Raw genomic sequence first — 16895 nt, 5'->3', positions numbered from 1 at the left:
CAAGAAAAGTTGGTACACTTACTTTTTTGGAAGATGTGCCTTGTCTTGGCAAAGGATGTTAAAATGAATTTTCGCCTACCCATCATACTGCGAGGCTTCCAACAGTAAGTATGCTTTAACAAATTTAAGAAATATTTTTATTTAAACGAGAGTAGCGTTGTAAGAACAAGCAAATAGAGGCTAATTTTTACTAGTTAAGGGCATTGGTGATAAGTTAGTATGTTCATCTGGAGATGCTCACTATTAATGTTTGCTGAGGAACTACGAAGGAACTCATGTATCACCGAAACGCTTTTGTAAATGTGGAAATTGGTATTTAAGCGCTAGATTGTGATTTTTCTTTTTTTTAGGGTTTAGATTTAGTTTTGCTGAAGTACGGTGTTTCAACAGTGAAAAAAAAGTTTTGAAAGTAAGTGGAATTTTTTCTTTATATATATATATATATATATATATATATATATATATATATATATATATATTATATATATATATATATATATATATATATATATATATAAACACTTTTGATGCAATGCAATTGATTTGTGAAATCTAAGGAAAATATCATTATGCTCTCTGACGCTGGAAGCTGTTGTTTGCAGGCGGCGAAACGCTAGCGCCAACCACTCGTAGACAGAAAGTAGTTAAAGATTCCAGTTTCCCTGGTACTTCGATTTTGCTTCGTTTGAGTTTGGGTTACGTATCTCTAGTTTTTAGCTTTATGTTGTTACGGTGATTATACTTCTTACGATATTTTATTAAAGTTTTTTTTAAGAATATTTCAAGTTGATTATTGTAGACGACGGGAGAGGTTTGGGCAGAAGGAGAGCTGGTGGCACTATTGACTTTTTACGATAATTTGGTACATGTACACTTCCCATACTGTTGAACACGTAATCTATATTAAGCCACAGTGTGATTCTTATGTTACAACTGTGGAATGACACTGCTTTGATTATTTAACGTGTTAAATTTGCCAAGGAATATGTTCTGCTTTGGCATTAGGTTTGACCATTTCGTTGAGGCTGTCCTCTGTGTCGTTGGTTAGATCAGTGTCTGCCTCATTCTCTGTTGCCCCTAGTGGTCTGTATATCGCGGCACGGATGTCCTCACAATTTTATATTATTGGTGCCGTGGATGTAGGACCACGTGGATTCCTACCCATCGATCTAAGCATCGAAATTAACTGGGAACTTGATTGTTATGTTCTGGGTGTTTGATGTAGGTAGTGATTACAGAAATGCCTGCAGAGGAAACACTTTTCGTATTCGTTGAAATATACTACATACAGCCATTAGCGTGTGAGAAATACACTGGATGTGATGTAAACGACCCAGTCTACGGATGATTATATTATTATTTGTCACTTAATCCTCATCCCAGTGATGCAATGGCGTACTTCATGATATGAAAACGTGCGTTCTTCAAGTAAATTGATAAGCATTATTTCTCCATGAGTAAGTAGAGGCCATTGCCACTTTTTTCATGGCTGTGTTGGTAATTCATCTGAAAGAGGATGCATTTTCTCAACAGGGTCCAAAAGCTTACTGCATTCAGTATGGAGCTTCACATACAATATGCTCTAGTATATTGGAGATCACGTTGAATATGTTTATGTTATAACTTATTAGATATGTTATGTAAACTGCTTACTGTAGTGTTAGCGTTCCTGACATGCATTCATGGGCTGCCCTGGTTTAAGCACAGGTTTGAAGCCTGCTTGCAGTCTAGGTTTGTAGTAGCAGTGGTCGATGTATTTAGATATGCCTGCTGAAGCAAAGGGGCAAAATCTATAAGACACTTAATCGATGAAGTAATTCATGAAACAAGAAAATAACAAATTCTCCTCCAGAACTCGTAAATCTTTGTTGAAGTACATTTTCAGTTACATTTATCATATAGTACTAGAAAAATTGGTAGACTAAAAGGATAAGTAAGAGCTCACCTTGGAGAGTCTGAAGTTTGTACAAAATACTTATGTATGGTAAACATCACCTTTCACGGCAGACAAGATTGTAGAGTTAGATAGTATACAAAGGTCTTTATAGCTTGCATTGATTTCATGAAGGATTTGAAATTCTAGAAAGAACTGGAAACGGTGTATACCTGTAGGACAGATGGGAGATGTGTATCATATTTACACTTGGAAAATTGTGGATGTCACAGTTATCAGCTTGCATAAAAAGTGCCTCCTGTTGTTGGGACATGCTTATACGACTAAGATGTTTTTACCAAAACTGAAAGATTTGGTAAATATAAGGCAACACAAAACATCCAGTGACTGATCAATGCATTGCATGCATACAGCTATACAGCGTAGAGGAAGAAATTTAACCCATTAAGGACCAAGCCTGGAAATGTTGTGGTCCCAGGACATGGTTTTTTTCTTTTTTTCAATTGAAATGATTTTATCAGCAAATATCAAGAGTTAAAGAAAAATGGAGAAATCTGGTAGATAAGTTGTTTTTGTTGCTTTAAGGACATTTGGATTTGGTGCTCAGCGTGAGCTATGCTTATCTTGTTGACATATTGATTCCCTCGTCTCTCTGTCTTTTCCACAAGGACTAATGAATTACTAATACAAAGAACTTTTTCAATTGCTAACTTTTCAACATTTGCTGATTATCACCATACTTGGTGCCCCAAAGACTTGTTAATTTAACCATTAGTTGATGTAGTACTTCCAACATGGCTGTTCCTTTATTGTGTTATGTGCAGAATGGATAATATTTTACAGTGCTGTTTTTATTGCTTGTGATGTAATGCATCTCATGGTACTGAGAAAGCATACCTTTCAGGAAAACGACAGTGAGAAAAGGTAGCATGTTAAGCTTTAGAAATCTTTACCCTATCATGTGTTTCCCAATGACTATGGCTTGGTACTTTATAAAAGACAAGTTTTTCACTCCCTCCAAAATGCATCAATACTTTTCCATGTCCCTTCCCTTTCTTTAACCTCTTGTATTTCAGTTAAGGCCTGGCTTGCATTTCCATGCCATACAGTGAACAGCTACAGTTAGGGTCCTTCTTGGGTTAAGAATGCCTTGCATAACTTTGTACATAGTTCCAAACATAGTCCCAGAGACCAGAGTAACAAGTAAAACACAGCAGCTTGGAGGTGATCTAGTGCAAGTATTCAAAATTATCAAAGGCTTTGATAATCTTGATATATCAAGTTACTTAAGACTTGATTCATATGATTTTACTCATAGTAATGGATACAGATTCATGAGCATATGATTTCCCTTGAATGAGCAAAGTACTTTTTTTGCATCAAGATCGTTAACATACGGAGTGATTTGCTAAGCAGAATAGTTAGAATTAGTACTATAGATACACTTAAGAATAGGCTCAGTAGATGCATTGCTTCAAGTTCACAACTTCTATTTGTGCCTCCATTGTGAAAATGGCAATTTGCTGGTTATTCTCTTTCAATTATGTGTATACCCTCTATTTACCACACTTCTAGGAGTTTCTAATACCTTCCACTATCACAAACAGCCTTGAAAGGACTCATCGGTCTGATGCTGTTTGAATTCCATTGTCTTCTTTTGTATTCCTTTGACCGAGGTAAAGCCAAGGGAATAGACAACTTCAGAAATGATAGGAAGATATTTTGATGACAGTGTATTAATTTTCATTTTTCAGATTGAGTCAGGATGTCGGAGAATATAAAGTCATGGTTGTATGCCTATTGTGGCAAGAAGAAGGTTTCTCCTGATTATGAAGTTAGAAATTCAGGTAATGTCCATTTTTTTGTTCTTTTACATTTGGCAGAAATGAAGCAGATAGAGTTAACAAATATATGAATGAATGACAGGGACCCGGTAAACATTTAGTTGTACTTTTTTTTTTTTTACATGGGTTTATGCCCATATCTGAATCTACAGGTAGCTGCGTAAGGTTTTCATTGAGGAACAAAGTTATACTTTTACCCATGCATTTTTTATTTCATTTCATAAATTGAAGGATAGGTATTCAACTTTTATTTTTTGTTGATTTCCACACTATGATGAATTCCATAAAATGTGCCTCAGTCCTTCAAGCTTTTGTTCTTTTTGCAGTTTCAATTATTTCCTCATTTGGAAATGTTGTAGGAATGTGTGAAAGAGTGTAAGGAAGTGAGCCTGAGACAGATGAGGGTAAAAATGATTGTGGATTGCTAGTTTGATGATTGACTATTAGTGCTTTTGCACCTGGCCATGAGAAGAGAAATGAGTGATTTGGGAACAGCTTAATGAGTTGTTCAGCAGTTTTGATGTGAGAGATCAGTTGATTTGGAAGCAAAAGTGTTTAATGTGGCAGTTGAGGTTATGACTGGGGCATGGGGTATTCAGTGGGTTGAATGGAAATGGAGATTGGCTTCTAGAGTTGTGTGCAGAAAATGGAGTGATGCTTGGGAGTACTTGTTTTAAAAAGAGTGACATACATAAGTGTACATAGAGTAAGAAAGACTGTAAGTGGGCATTAGTGGATTGCACACTAATTGAGCATGTGAGAGAGGCTCTTAGATGTGAACATGCTGAGAGGAGTAATCTTGTGGGATGTTTGATTATTATTTGGTGGAGTTGAGGTTAAAGCTGTGAAGAGGTTTTTGGAAAAGAGGAAATGAAATGGGTGAGAATAGGATGCATGAAAAGGCCTGTGGGTCCTGGTTGTAGAGAGGGGCTGTGGTTTCAATGCCTTACATGACAGCCAAAGATTGGATGTGAGCAAATGTGGCCATTTTTCATCTGGTTCTAGTGCTAACACAGGGAAAGGTGAATTTAAAAGATTGGGAATATTTGTGTGTGTACATGGGTTTGGAAGTAAATCCAGTGTATGCAACATCTCATTTAAGTAGTGGAGATTGATTTCCAATACTTTTTTCAAAAAAAAAAGAGAGATATTGAATAGAAAAACTGAATAGAGAAGTGTTTCAACAGATTGAGGTAAAGTCATGGGACTATATATAGCATATTTAAATGGATGAAAATGTTGAAAGTGAAATGGATAGATATAATAAGGGAGAGAAGCGTATCTGCTAGTAGGTTTGTATGCAGTCATTTAATGACTGTGTGGAGATTATGCTTGGATCACCGACTGGATAATGGGAGTGTTTAAGTAAGATATTGATAGATAGGTAGTTTGAGTAGTTATTGTTTTTATTGCTCAAAAATCCTGTTTTCTGAAGCTCCTCTTCTGGTGAATTGTGATTTTTTTTGTCACTTTTCAGACGATGGCTTTAGACATACTTGACATTATTGTAAATGATTAGTATTTGGACTTGGATGAGTCCCCAGTTCAGTTTGCACACTATGTTAAATCATTTTTTGTCTGTTTCTGGGGTCAAGATAAAGAGAGGAGTCCTTACCCCTGCCAGTTCAGGTGTGTCATGTCCTCAGACTCAGATATGGCATGTATGTCATGGCAGACATTTCTTATGTGAACTAGTCATACATTTTATGGCTATCTTAATGTTAATATTTTTTTCTAATAGAAAATTACCTTGAAGTAGACGGGTAATACATCAGTTTTCTGATCTAATTATGATGTACATCCATGATTTTGTTTCAGAGGAGTTTATACTTATCTCAGTGCTTTGTGGATGTTCAGTCTCCAAACATTGATGTCTTTTGGCTTAATATTTGTCTTGCTCCTTCCACAGTTTCACTGCTTTTTTTCTGTTTCTCTTAATGCTTTGCAAACCTTATCAAATTTATACCTTAATTTTTGCTTGGAATTTTTACTGGACTTTTGTTTGCACTACAAGGGATAAGTGAACTTATCCCACATAGGCAGTGATGAGAATTTGAAAATTCACATTTTCAAGTGAATATCTAGAATCTAGGGCAGGGACTTGAAAGTTTTTCCGTAGTGGACCACAGGATCATAGATACATGTGTGTGGCATGCATGAATTTTTTATTGATAACGGAAGTGAAATGCAACATTTTTAATCTGTAATACAAAAGCACTCCAAAATAACAGTTGTCCATTTGTACAAAATTGCACAGTTTTATAAAGGCATAGTGATAGTTAGTGATCAGTTTTCATTAAGCCACTGAGAATAATGGTATTTGATGGATGCGACTATTCTTGAGAATTGTGGGTGCCTATTCACTCAGGGCACATCTCAATTCTGACTCCAGGTGTACATCACTTCAGCTTTGATTTCAAAAGTTTCTTGAGAGAATATACTTTCACAGCTGTTCCTATGCTCAAAATTGTAAAATTAATTACATCAGCTTGTTGCAGTTCCTAATTAATCCAAGCATACTAGTATGACACCTAGTGGCAGGCAGGTAGTTAGGGTATATTAGTTCATGTGTACCAGTCTGTAAAGTTAAAAAATGATAATTTTGCTAAACATCTCAGCTGGGCCCCTGGAGTTAGGGAGGCCGCATTTGACTTGCAGGCTGCATATTGGATACCTGTGCTCTAGAGCATACCATCAGCTAGCTTACATCTATTACAGATAACTCATGCTAAGGCAAGTAAATAGCAACAGACTACTGGGTCCTTTTGAGATGGTTTGTGATAGCAGAAGATATAAAAAACAGGGTTGTAAGTAAACAAGTAACAGAGAAATGCCAGTAAATTTTATTTGTAAGTATGGAGGAGCAAATATTGTTAGTTGTGGACTCAAAGCAAAGTATTTGTCAAGTCTCCCCACTGTCATCCTCCAGCCATGTGCTTTCTAGGAAGGTCTTAGATTTAGAGGGCCATGTAGAAAAGGATACTGAATTATTTGATGATGATGATTTGTGTTCAGATCACATGGAGGGTAATTTTATGGACATGGACTCTCAGTGACTCTTTCAGCATCAAAAGTTGACCAGTGTGAGGCAGAAATTTTCTTGTAAAAATGGAGGATTGTTGCTAGCACCTGCTTGAACTTGAAAACATTGCATTTGACCATGACTGGTAATTTAAGACTTTTATAGTTTTACTGTTTAAAAAGAATTAGCAGTGAATCAATTTGATTATCACATGAAAAGATTATAAAAGATATTCCTGTGGTAATATAGATATGTGAATGGAGCTCAGCATGGTTTGTGTTGAGACATCTTGCGATATTTACAATGAAAGAGTAGGGACATGGGTAGCTTTATCCTCAAATACAGATGGTAAGAATGAGAAAGGAGTAATTTAATCGAAGATATCAGAAAACAAAGGATCTTTGAGAGTGCTGTGGCAGAGATATGAAAGGGACTTCTTTCACCCAGCATTTGCAGGGTATGAGTGAGCAATGAATCATGTACCAAGATGAGAAAGGAGGAACAAACAAACATTGGAAAAATATTGTGGACAGAGCAGAAGAAAATCCAAAACCTTTCAGTAAATTCATTTAGAGTCAGTTATCAGTGAAAGAGCAGCTCATCAGGCAAAGAGATTCAGAGATGAATTGTGAAGGATAATGTAAGGATATGCGAGAAACTACGTAACAAATTCTAAAGTGTATTAACATTGGATGATACTGTAGCCCCAACACTAGTGAAATGGAATGGAAAAGAAGTAATAGTAAACATCAAAATATCTTAAAAAGAATACTGGACACTGAAATGTCTTGACCCTTACAAGGCTAATAGTTCTAATGAAATTTCACCATATGTACTGAAAATATGTGCAATTTCTCTAGCTAAACCTCTGGAAATACAAGGGTCTTGACCCATACAAGACTCATTGTTCAGATGAAATATCATCATGTTTGCTGAAAATATGTATAACTATAGCTAAACTTCTGAAAATACTGTTCATAATGTCTTTGGAGTGAGGCAAAGTGGCTGGGGAAAAGAAAAGAGGAACAAAATACCTGCCTTTAGGAAAGTCCATGAACAGGCACTGAAGTACAGATTGCTTTCATTGATAAGTGTAGCCTGTAAGGATCTGGAAGTGATGATCAAAAAGCACATAGTTGACTGTCTTCAGGGGAGAAATTATCCATGTGAGAGACAGCATGATTTTAGGGAAAGGTCATGTGTAACGAAAATCTGATATCTAAAAGAAAATGAGCACTTTTTTAGACTGAAGGGAAGGATGGTCAGGTTGTTTGTATCTTGAGTGCTAGAAAGTGCTGACACTTGCGTGGGAGGCTGATTAAGAATCTGGAGGAAGATAATGGTGGTGAGGGAGAGTGGGTGGATGGGGGTGAAAGGGTGTAGTAGCCCTTCCCAGGAGTGAGTAGATAAGGGCCTGGAGGACCTGAATAGGTAAGTTGTACTGAAATCATAAGGGGCAGTAAGTCAAATAAAAGAAAATGGTATAAATAATATGGTCCTGACAGGTTGCAACTAATCGTTCCAGACAAAACAATGTGGTGGATATGTAGGCCTGCACACCATGGCTTCCAAAAGCCTGACTGAGCAGAGGAGCAACACAGTACAATAATTTCATAGACTAAGCTGTCTGGGTATTAGACCTCTGAAAGCATTGTAGGGTAGCGACAGGAATCGATGTAGTAGAGCAAGTATGAATATGTACATGAGTATATGTGTATATGTGCGTGTATGGGCATTTGTTTATATATGTGTAAATATGTGCAAGTTGTTAGAAGCAGTGAAAAGTTTTTATCGAGGATGTAAGGCATGTGTACGTGTAGGAAGAGAGGAAAGTGATTGGTTCTCAGTGAATGTGGGTTTGCGGCAGGGGTGTGTGATGTCTCCATGGTTGTTTAATTTGTTTATGGATGGGGTTGTTAGGGAGGTAAATGCAAGAGTTTTGGAAAGAGGGGCAAGTATGAAGTCTGTTGGGGATGAGAGAGCTTGGGAAGTGAGTCAGTTGTTGTTCGCTGATGATACAGCGCTGGTGGCGGATTCATGTGAGAAACTGCAGAAGCTGGTGACGGAGTTTGGTAAAGTGTGTGGAAGAAGAAAGTTAAGAGTAAATGTGAATAAGAGCAAGGTTATTAGGTACAGTAGGGTTGAGGGTCAAGTCAATTGGGAGGTGAGTTTGAATGGAGAAAAACTGGAGGAAGTGAAGTGTTTTAGATATCTGGGAGTGGATCTGTCAGCGGATGGAACCATGGAAGCGGAAGTGGATCATAGGGTGGGGGAGGGGGCGAAAATTTTGGGAGCCTTGAAAAATGTGTGGAAGTCGAGAACATTATCCCGGAAAGCAAAAATGGGTATGTTTGCAGGAATAGTGGTTCCAACAATGTTGTATGGTTGCGAGGCGTGGGCTATGGATAGAGTTGTGCGCAGGAGGATGGATGTGCTGGAAATGAGATGCTTGAGGACAATGTGTGGTGTGAGGTGGTTTGATTGAGTAAGTAACGTAAGGGTAAGAGAGATGTGTGGAAATAAAAAGAGCGTGGTTGAGAGAGCAGAAGAGGGTGTTTTGAAATGGTTTGGGCACATGGAAAGAATGAGTGAGGAAAGATTGACCAAGAGGATATATGTGTCGGAGGTGGAGGGAACGAGGAGAAGAGGGAGACCAAATTGGAGGTGGAAAGATGGAGTGAAAAGGATTTTGTGTGATCGGGGCCTGAACATGCAGGAGGGTGAAAGGAGGGCAAGAAATAGAGCGAATTGGAGTGATGTGGTATACAGGGGTTGACGTGCTGTCAGTGGATTGAACCAAGGCATGTGAAGCGTCCGGGGTAAACCATGGAAAGCTGTGTAGGTATGTATATTTGCGTGTGTGGACGTGTGTATGTACATGTGTATGGGGGGGGTTTGGGCCATTTCTTTCGTCTGTTTCCTTGCGCTACCTCGCAAACGCGGGAGACAGCGACAAAGTATAAAAAAAAAAAAAAAAAAAAAAAAAATGAGTGGATAGAACTATCAATCTTTTTTACAAGATTCATGATCAAATATTAGTAGATAAGTTTCATTTATTGTATTTATGTTGTATTTTGTGCTTTTCATGGTCAGGAAAACTTTGTAAACAGCTTGTGCAGTAATGTTTTGATGAGTTATTCTTGTCATTTTGTGCTCAGTATTTTTGTTTTTGATTTCTTGTGAAATTATTAAAAACTATAAGGCTATTGTATCCCAATTGGGAGTGATTTCAATCTGTTAGATTTTTTCAGGTCCAAAGCATCGTCAGCGCTTCTTGTGTGAAGTTCGTGTCACTGGCTATAACTATGTTGGTGTTGGCAACTCAACAAATAAGAAAGATGCTCAAACTAATGCTGCTAAAGATTTTGTCCAGTTCCTTATTCGTCAGGGAGAGGTGCCTCCCAATGAAGTGCCAGACTTAACGGTAAGATGACTAACATAGATATTGTATATTTCTATCTTTTTTCATAATTGTTTGCTGATTCCTACATGAGCAAGGTAGTGCAAAGAGCAAATGAAGGAAAGACCTCATTTGGTCATGTTCAAATTCTCTAGCTGCTCTGTGTATTAGGGGAAAGATGAAAAGTTGAACATCATTTTGGAAAGGCATATGATAGAATTAATGAGAATGCTCTGTGAAAATCCAGAATCTATCAGTATGGCATTGAAGACATGAATGCTCTTGTTTTCATGGTGGGAGTTCAGGCAGATTTACTATCTTCAAGGTTAGGGACTCAAGTTCAGCAAAATTAATTCTTATAAAAGGTGCATGTGTGTCAGTGCTTAATCATTTATGTGAAAAAATGGAACAGAATTAATGATGATTGATAAATGTATGGTACCATCTTTAATTTTGTTTTAATTTTCTCAACAGGGTAATGACACTGGTAATGTTCAGGATGGTGATCCTTCTTCAAAAGGAAATGGAGAATTTCAAATGTCTGCACCAATGGCTCCTGTCCCAGGTCTAAGAGATGAAGGGAATGTTTATCTACCCATTCAGAGGGATGGTCGACGGATGACATACATGGAAAGGATGCAGGAACGGAAGGATATAGAAGAGGTATGGTTCGTTTTAGGTGTAAAAGCACACATTTATCTAACACTGATTAATTTAGTTTTTATATCCTGCCATAATACCAAGTGTATGTAGGACATTTGTTGTCACTTCTTTTGCCTTTTGATCTCTTTAAGTCTATGGACATTTATTTTTTGTCCAACGATCCAAGAAAAATACATTTCATGTACTTCATACTTAACCTATGGATACTGTCAGTGGAGGTGATAAACTGGATAGATTGATGATTTTTTTCTATGCTGAATGGTAACATGCTTACTTTTAAACATATGCAATAGGCACGGACAAATGGGCACTGCTTGCATTAAAGGAGTTGCGAATGATTAGGAGATATTCAAGGCAAAAAGCAGCAGAAAGTCAAGAGAAAGGTGCAGGGGCTGAAAAAGAGGGCAGATGAGGATTGGGATGAGCAAGTATCACCAGACTTCAAGGAGAATAAGAAAATGTTCACGAAGGATGTTGGTAGTGTGAGAAAAACAAGAGAACAAATGAGTGCATTGGTGAATGGCTGAGATGAGATGAAGAGGAAGTGGAGTGAGCACTTTAAAGGATTGTTGAATATGTTTAATGATAGGGTAGTAAATGTAGAGTGCCTGGGTTAGGAAGGTATCCAGAGTGAGAGTCTTGGTCATTGGTTGGTGAAAAGGAAGTCGGTGGTTTAAGCCATGTATAAGATGAAGTCTGGCAGTGTGGCTAGAGTTGACTGGAATGCACTTGAATTTAAAAAAAAAAAAATGACTTTTTGGTGGTGTTTTTAATATATTTATGGCTCATGGTGAGGTGCCTAAAAATTGGCAGAATGCCTATGTTGTACCATTGCCTAATAGCAAGGAGTTCAAAAGGGAATATTCAAATTAAAGTGGGATGAGTTTGCTGAATGCACTGAATGCACATGGTAAGTTTTATGGAAGAGTGGATATTGAAGGGTTGGTGACATATACAGAGCTTCACACTAGGGAGGAACGATGTGGCTTCAGGAGTGATAGAGGAATTGTGGATTGGGTGTCTGCTTTGAACACTGTGCTAGAAATACCTAGAGAAACAGAGGGATTTGTGTGTGAAGTTTATGAATCTGAAGAATGCATATAATAGGGTTGATAGACATGCTTTGTGTGAAATATTATGATTGGGAGGAAAGCTGCAAGAAACACAGAGGAGTATTTCTCAAGAGGGTAAGGCATGTTTTGAGTAGGAAGAGAGAAGAGTGAGTAGTTCCAGGTGAATGTGGGTCTGTTGCAGGGTGTTTGATGTCACCATTACTGTTTAATTTGTTTGGGCATGATGGAGGGAAGTGAATGCAAGGGTCTTGGAAATAGATGAGCAGTCCATCAGGGGTGGGATTGGGCAAGGCTTAGGAGGTCACTCAGTATTGTTTGTTAATGATGCAGCATTTTTGGTAGATTTGAGTTAGAAATTTTTAAGTTGGTTTTTTGAGTTTGGGATCATATGAAAGAATTTTGAGAGTAATTATTTTTATAAGCAAGGTGAATAGGTTTAGCATTGGAGATAGACAGTATAAGTGGAGTCACATTTGCTATGGCCACCCCTTTATGGGTGTGTCCAGAGAGAATGGATGTCAGAGATATAGACAGACATGTTAATTAAGCTTTGAGTTGGACTAGGTAGATAGATAGACAGGTTAGTTGAGGTATGAGTTTGACTAGGGAAAACTTTGAAGAAATGTAGTGTTTTAATTTAGATACCAGGGAGGCACATTACAGTGATTAGAACCATGAAAGCTAAAATGCCAGGAAGTGAACATTGCAGTGATTAGAACCATGAAAGCTAAAGTGAATCAGGTTGGATGAGTGGACAAAGGTCCTGGGAGCATTGAGGAATGTAGGGAAAGATAGTTTACTTTGTGTGAGGATGAAAATGGGTTCATACAAAGGTATAGTATTCTCACTGGTGTTGTATAGATGAGGCATGGGTTCTAGATGAGAATGTACAGAAGAGGTTGTTTATGTTGGAAATCAAATGTTTGAGAACAGTACATGGTGTATGGAGGGTTGATAGGGTAAGAGAAGTGTGTTACTAAGAATTGTAAAGTTGAGAGAGCTGAAGAGGATGTGCTGACACATGGGGAGAATTAGTCAGGAGAGGTTGACAAGTAGAATGTATGTGTCAGAAATGAAGGTGAGAAGGGGAAGCAGGATACTGATTTTGAGATGGAAGGATTGTGTGAAGATTTTGGGGGCTTTGGGTTTGAACACACAGGAGGATGTAAGGTGTACACAGGGTAGAGTGAATTGGAGTTTAAAGGTTAGAACAGTCTCCCTCATTTGGGACTTGTTGCACAAAGGCATGCATCCAAGGATAGGGAAGGTTGAAGTTCTTAAACAGTACGAATAGGTGAGCAAGTTGGCACACCCACTAGAACATAAGATCAGGTGCTATGTCCACTTGTAACTGGGAGAGTACTTGGAAGACTTTGCGCTAGGTTCTTGAAAGAACAACTTTATCATGACAAGAGTTAGCTGTAAATTGAAGGTCAGAAAAGAGGCAGAAATTTTGAATTGCCAAAGTTATGTAGATGTTTCTGGGTAAGTCATTTCAGTGCACATTCATTTCCTGAAGGCATGGTGACTCTATGGGCTACTTTGAACTGTGCAGACCAAAGCTGCACTGTTAAAGTTGAATTTGTGAATGTAAAATTGAATGTTCAGTCTTAACTGTGTTGGCCAAAATGTGCTGTGTAATGAGATTTGGTAACAAAATGTAGAAGCTTTTAGGTAATTTTATGTAGTTATTGATGCTGCCATCATCATGTTAACTAAATCAGTGTGAGTGTGCTAGATTCACATTGGTTTTAGTGTTGGTATCATAGGATAAAGTTTAGTTAGTATTGCAATGGGAAGACTGAAATTTAAAGTGATTACACAAGATTGAAAACTTGGAGTTGCAAGGAAAGATTTATTGAAAGGATATTATTTCTAGAGTAAATTATTTTTGTATGAAGTTCTTGCTCCATCTGTGATGGTCAGAAATAACAGTATAAGATATGGATAACTTTTATATCATAACTATAGTAAGGTGGGTAAAGTGAAGGATGATGTGAGAAGGATGTATAGTGTGAAGAAATCAGTGAAAGTGATTTATGATAGTATAGTCTGGCAGATTATGTGGAAGGTGATAAAATTTTCAGCAGGAATTATGGTAGAACAGTTGAAGATGAAGGAAGTAGAAGTAGACTGCAGATGGGACATTGCTTAGATTTACAGATCGGTGATTAGGCTAGGGATATTTCAGAGGAGGATGTTGATAAGAATGATTTAGGAATGGCTTTAATGGAAGCTTTTCGTGTATAGAGGCATTGTAGTAGAGATATTGTCTCCACCCAATGAATTAATGTGGATTTCATCGTAAGAAAGTGAGATGCATAACACAATGGGCAGAGGATGAGGATGCTCGAGTGAATTTGAGGTTATGTGAACCTAATCCACCTTAAGGAGTTGGATGCAGAATTAATGCTATTAATGTAATGAAATATAAGCATTCATTGCAAATGTATAAGGTTAGATTGTGTATCTCCAGGCTGAAGATGTTGATCTTACTGCAAATGCAAGCATTCATGGCAACTGGACAATTGAGAATGCAAAATCACGTCTTCATATGTTTCTCCAGACAAACAAGATAAAGGCGGATTACAAATATAGTGCTGTTGGTCCTGACCATAATAGGTAAGGTAGCTGTATGAAATAGCTCATAGCAGACAGTAGTTCCTTTTTTATGTCTAGTTGCATTGGATAATCCTTTCAGTGGCTGAAGTCAGCTCACAGCTTTCATGTGTGATGCTAGTTAAGCAGGGAGTTAGTGCTAGGAAAAGACAACAAAGACCACTTTTGTTCACACTCAGTCTCTAGCTGTCATGTCGCTGTCTCCCGCATTAGCAAGGTAGCGCAAGGAAACAGACGAAAGAATGGCCCAACCCACCCACATATACATGTATATACATAAATGCCCACATACACTCATATACATACCTATACATTTCAACGTATACATACATATACATACATAGGCATATACATATATACACATGTCCAAGCCAATCACATATTTATCAAATGGCGTCCTAGCTACGTCTCTTCGTTGTATATCAACTAACATATTTCTCTCTTGTGTCTCCCCTGATGATGTGATTATTACACAAAAGAGCACTTGGGAACTTGTTGTTTTTCATTTTCCCCATGGACTCATAGGAATATCTTGATCACATACACAATTGTGATCCTTTCCGATATATATATATACAGCGCTGGTGGCTGATTCGGGTGAGAATTTGCAGAAGCTGGTGACTGAGTTTGGTAAAGTGTGTGAAAGAAGAAAGCTGAGAGTAAATGTGAATAAGAGCAAGGTTATTAGGTACAGTAGGGTTGAGAGACAAGTCAATTGGGAGGTAAGTTTGAATGGAGGAAAACTGGAGGAAGTGAAGTGTTTTAGATATCTGGGAGTGGATTTGGCAGTGGATGGAAGCAGAAGTGAGTCTTAGGGTGGGGAAAGGGTCGAAAGTTCTGGGAGCGTTGAAAAATATGTGGAGCCAAGAACATTATCTTGGAAAGCAAATGTGGGTGAGGTGGTTTGATCGAGTAAGTAATGGTAATAAAAAGTGTGGTTGAGAGAGCAGAAGGTATTTTGAAATGGTTTGGTCAAATGGAGAGAATGAGAGGAAAGATTGACAGAGAGGATATATGTGTCAGTTGGAGGGAACGAGAATTGGGAGACCAAATTGGAGGTGGAAGGATGGAGTGAAAAAAATTTTGAGCGATTGGGGCCTGAATATGCAGGAGGGTGAAAGGCATGCAAGGAATAGAGTGAATTGGAATGATGTGGTAGCACCAGGAACAACAAAGAAACGGCCATGTTTGCTCACATCTGCTCTCTTGCTGTCATGTATAATGCACTGAAGCTAGAACCATTTATCTACCAGTCATATCCCATAAACCTTTTCATTGTTTCCCCCAACTGCTTCAGCCCATGGATAGCATGTTCCATCCCCAGGCAACCACATCTTACTAATGCAGTTTTCACTTAAGGGAAATCTTATCATTTCTTACTTGATCAACTTTCCTCACTCCACATACTGTCCTCAAACATTTAATTTGCAACACATTCACCCTTATTTGTACTTTCTGTATATGTGGCCCGTGCCTTGCATCATTATGACATTTTCGGAACAAAGAAATTATTTTCTTGTGTAGGTGTTTTCCATTGTATCATCATTTAGAGCAGTTTATGTAAAATATATTTTTTTCAGTTTTCTCCATGCCTTCTAAACTCTTGATTTTTAACTCCAAATAATTTTTGCAGTCTTTAGCTAAAAGTTTAGTCTTGGTATTTAAAAATATATGTTCCTGTTTTTATGTTTATGTCATTTTCTGAAACTAAGCTTTTGAGATAAATTAGTTATTTGTAATTTCAAGGTAGATTTAGGAAAAGTTGGTTTTGTTTCAGATTTGTTTTGTTTTGAGTAAATTTTATTATAGTTAAGGAGAAGCTGCATAGGGAAGTATGCTTATTTAGAATTGATCTTATGTTGTGGATTTTTTCTTTTTTTTAATTCCTCCAGGTGATGGTTTTTAGGAAAAGCTTGATTGTTAGGTATTCTTCCAGATTTCACAGTAAAAGTATATTGAACAAGTTCAGTGTATCCAGACATGGGTACCTGAACTGAATGGAATGGTAAACTCTATGCAGCATTTTAGTGAATGGTTTGTGCACTAAAGTATTGCCTTATTGACCTGGTGTGAAATCCAGGTTTCAAAGGCAAGCATGTTTTCTTCAATATGGAATGAGATAATGAGAAAAGAAAATTTTTTTTTCTCATAATCTCAGTAAAAAAGCTGGGCCTGTGAGGAACACTGCTGTATAACAAAGCTTCATGGAGAGCACAGGCTTGGCATAGAGTTGACTTATCTCTGGGCTTAGCTTGTATCTTATATTAATCCAGTCTTGTATAAGTTGCTAGTTGCAGGGAAAATGACAATGAATGATACATTTTTACTCATTAGATATGATAAATTATTGAAGACTTGGTAATGATGAGTGCTAATAGAA

The 16895-nt window shown here is 37.6% G+C and overlaps 1 protein-coding gene across 4 annotated transcripts in view; it reads left to right on the top strand.

Moving 5' to 3' along the window:
- Positions 1-582: 582 nt before the first annotated feature.
- The window catches only part of mle (dosage compensation regulator mle), a 63029-nt gene continuing 46716 nt past the window's right edge, over positions 583-16895 (top strand). The window contains exons 1-5 of one of the 4 annotated variants that reach the window (XM_071679083.1): positions 583-695; positions 3649-3741; positions 10012-10184; positions 10635-10823; positions 14373-14518. In XM_071679083.1, coding sequence (XP_071535184.1) covers positions 3660-3741; positions 10012-10184; positions 10635-10823; positions 14373-14518 — 590 coding nt within the window. In that variant the 5' untranslated portion in view covers positions 583-695; positions 3649-3659. Of the gene's footprint in view, positions 696-843; positions 863-3648; positions 3742-10011; positions 10185-10634; positions 10824-14372; positions 14519-16895 lie in introns of those variants that run through there. The other 3 variants (XM_071679084.1, XM_071679085.1, XM_071679086.1) reach the window with 3 other exon arrangements.

The sequence above is a fragment of the Panulirus ornatus genome, chromosome 29 (assembly GCF_036320965.1).
Source record: "Panulirus ornatus isolate Po-2019 chromosome 29, ASM3632096v1, whole genome shotgun sequence".
Taxonomy (NCBI): Eukaryota; Metazoa; Arthropoda; class Malacostraca; order Decapoda; family Palinuridae; genus Panulirus; species Panulirus ornatus.
Note: the sequence above shows the minus strand (reverse complement) of the source record. Positions and strands in the feature narration are given on the sequence as shown.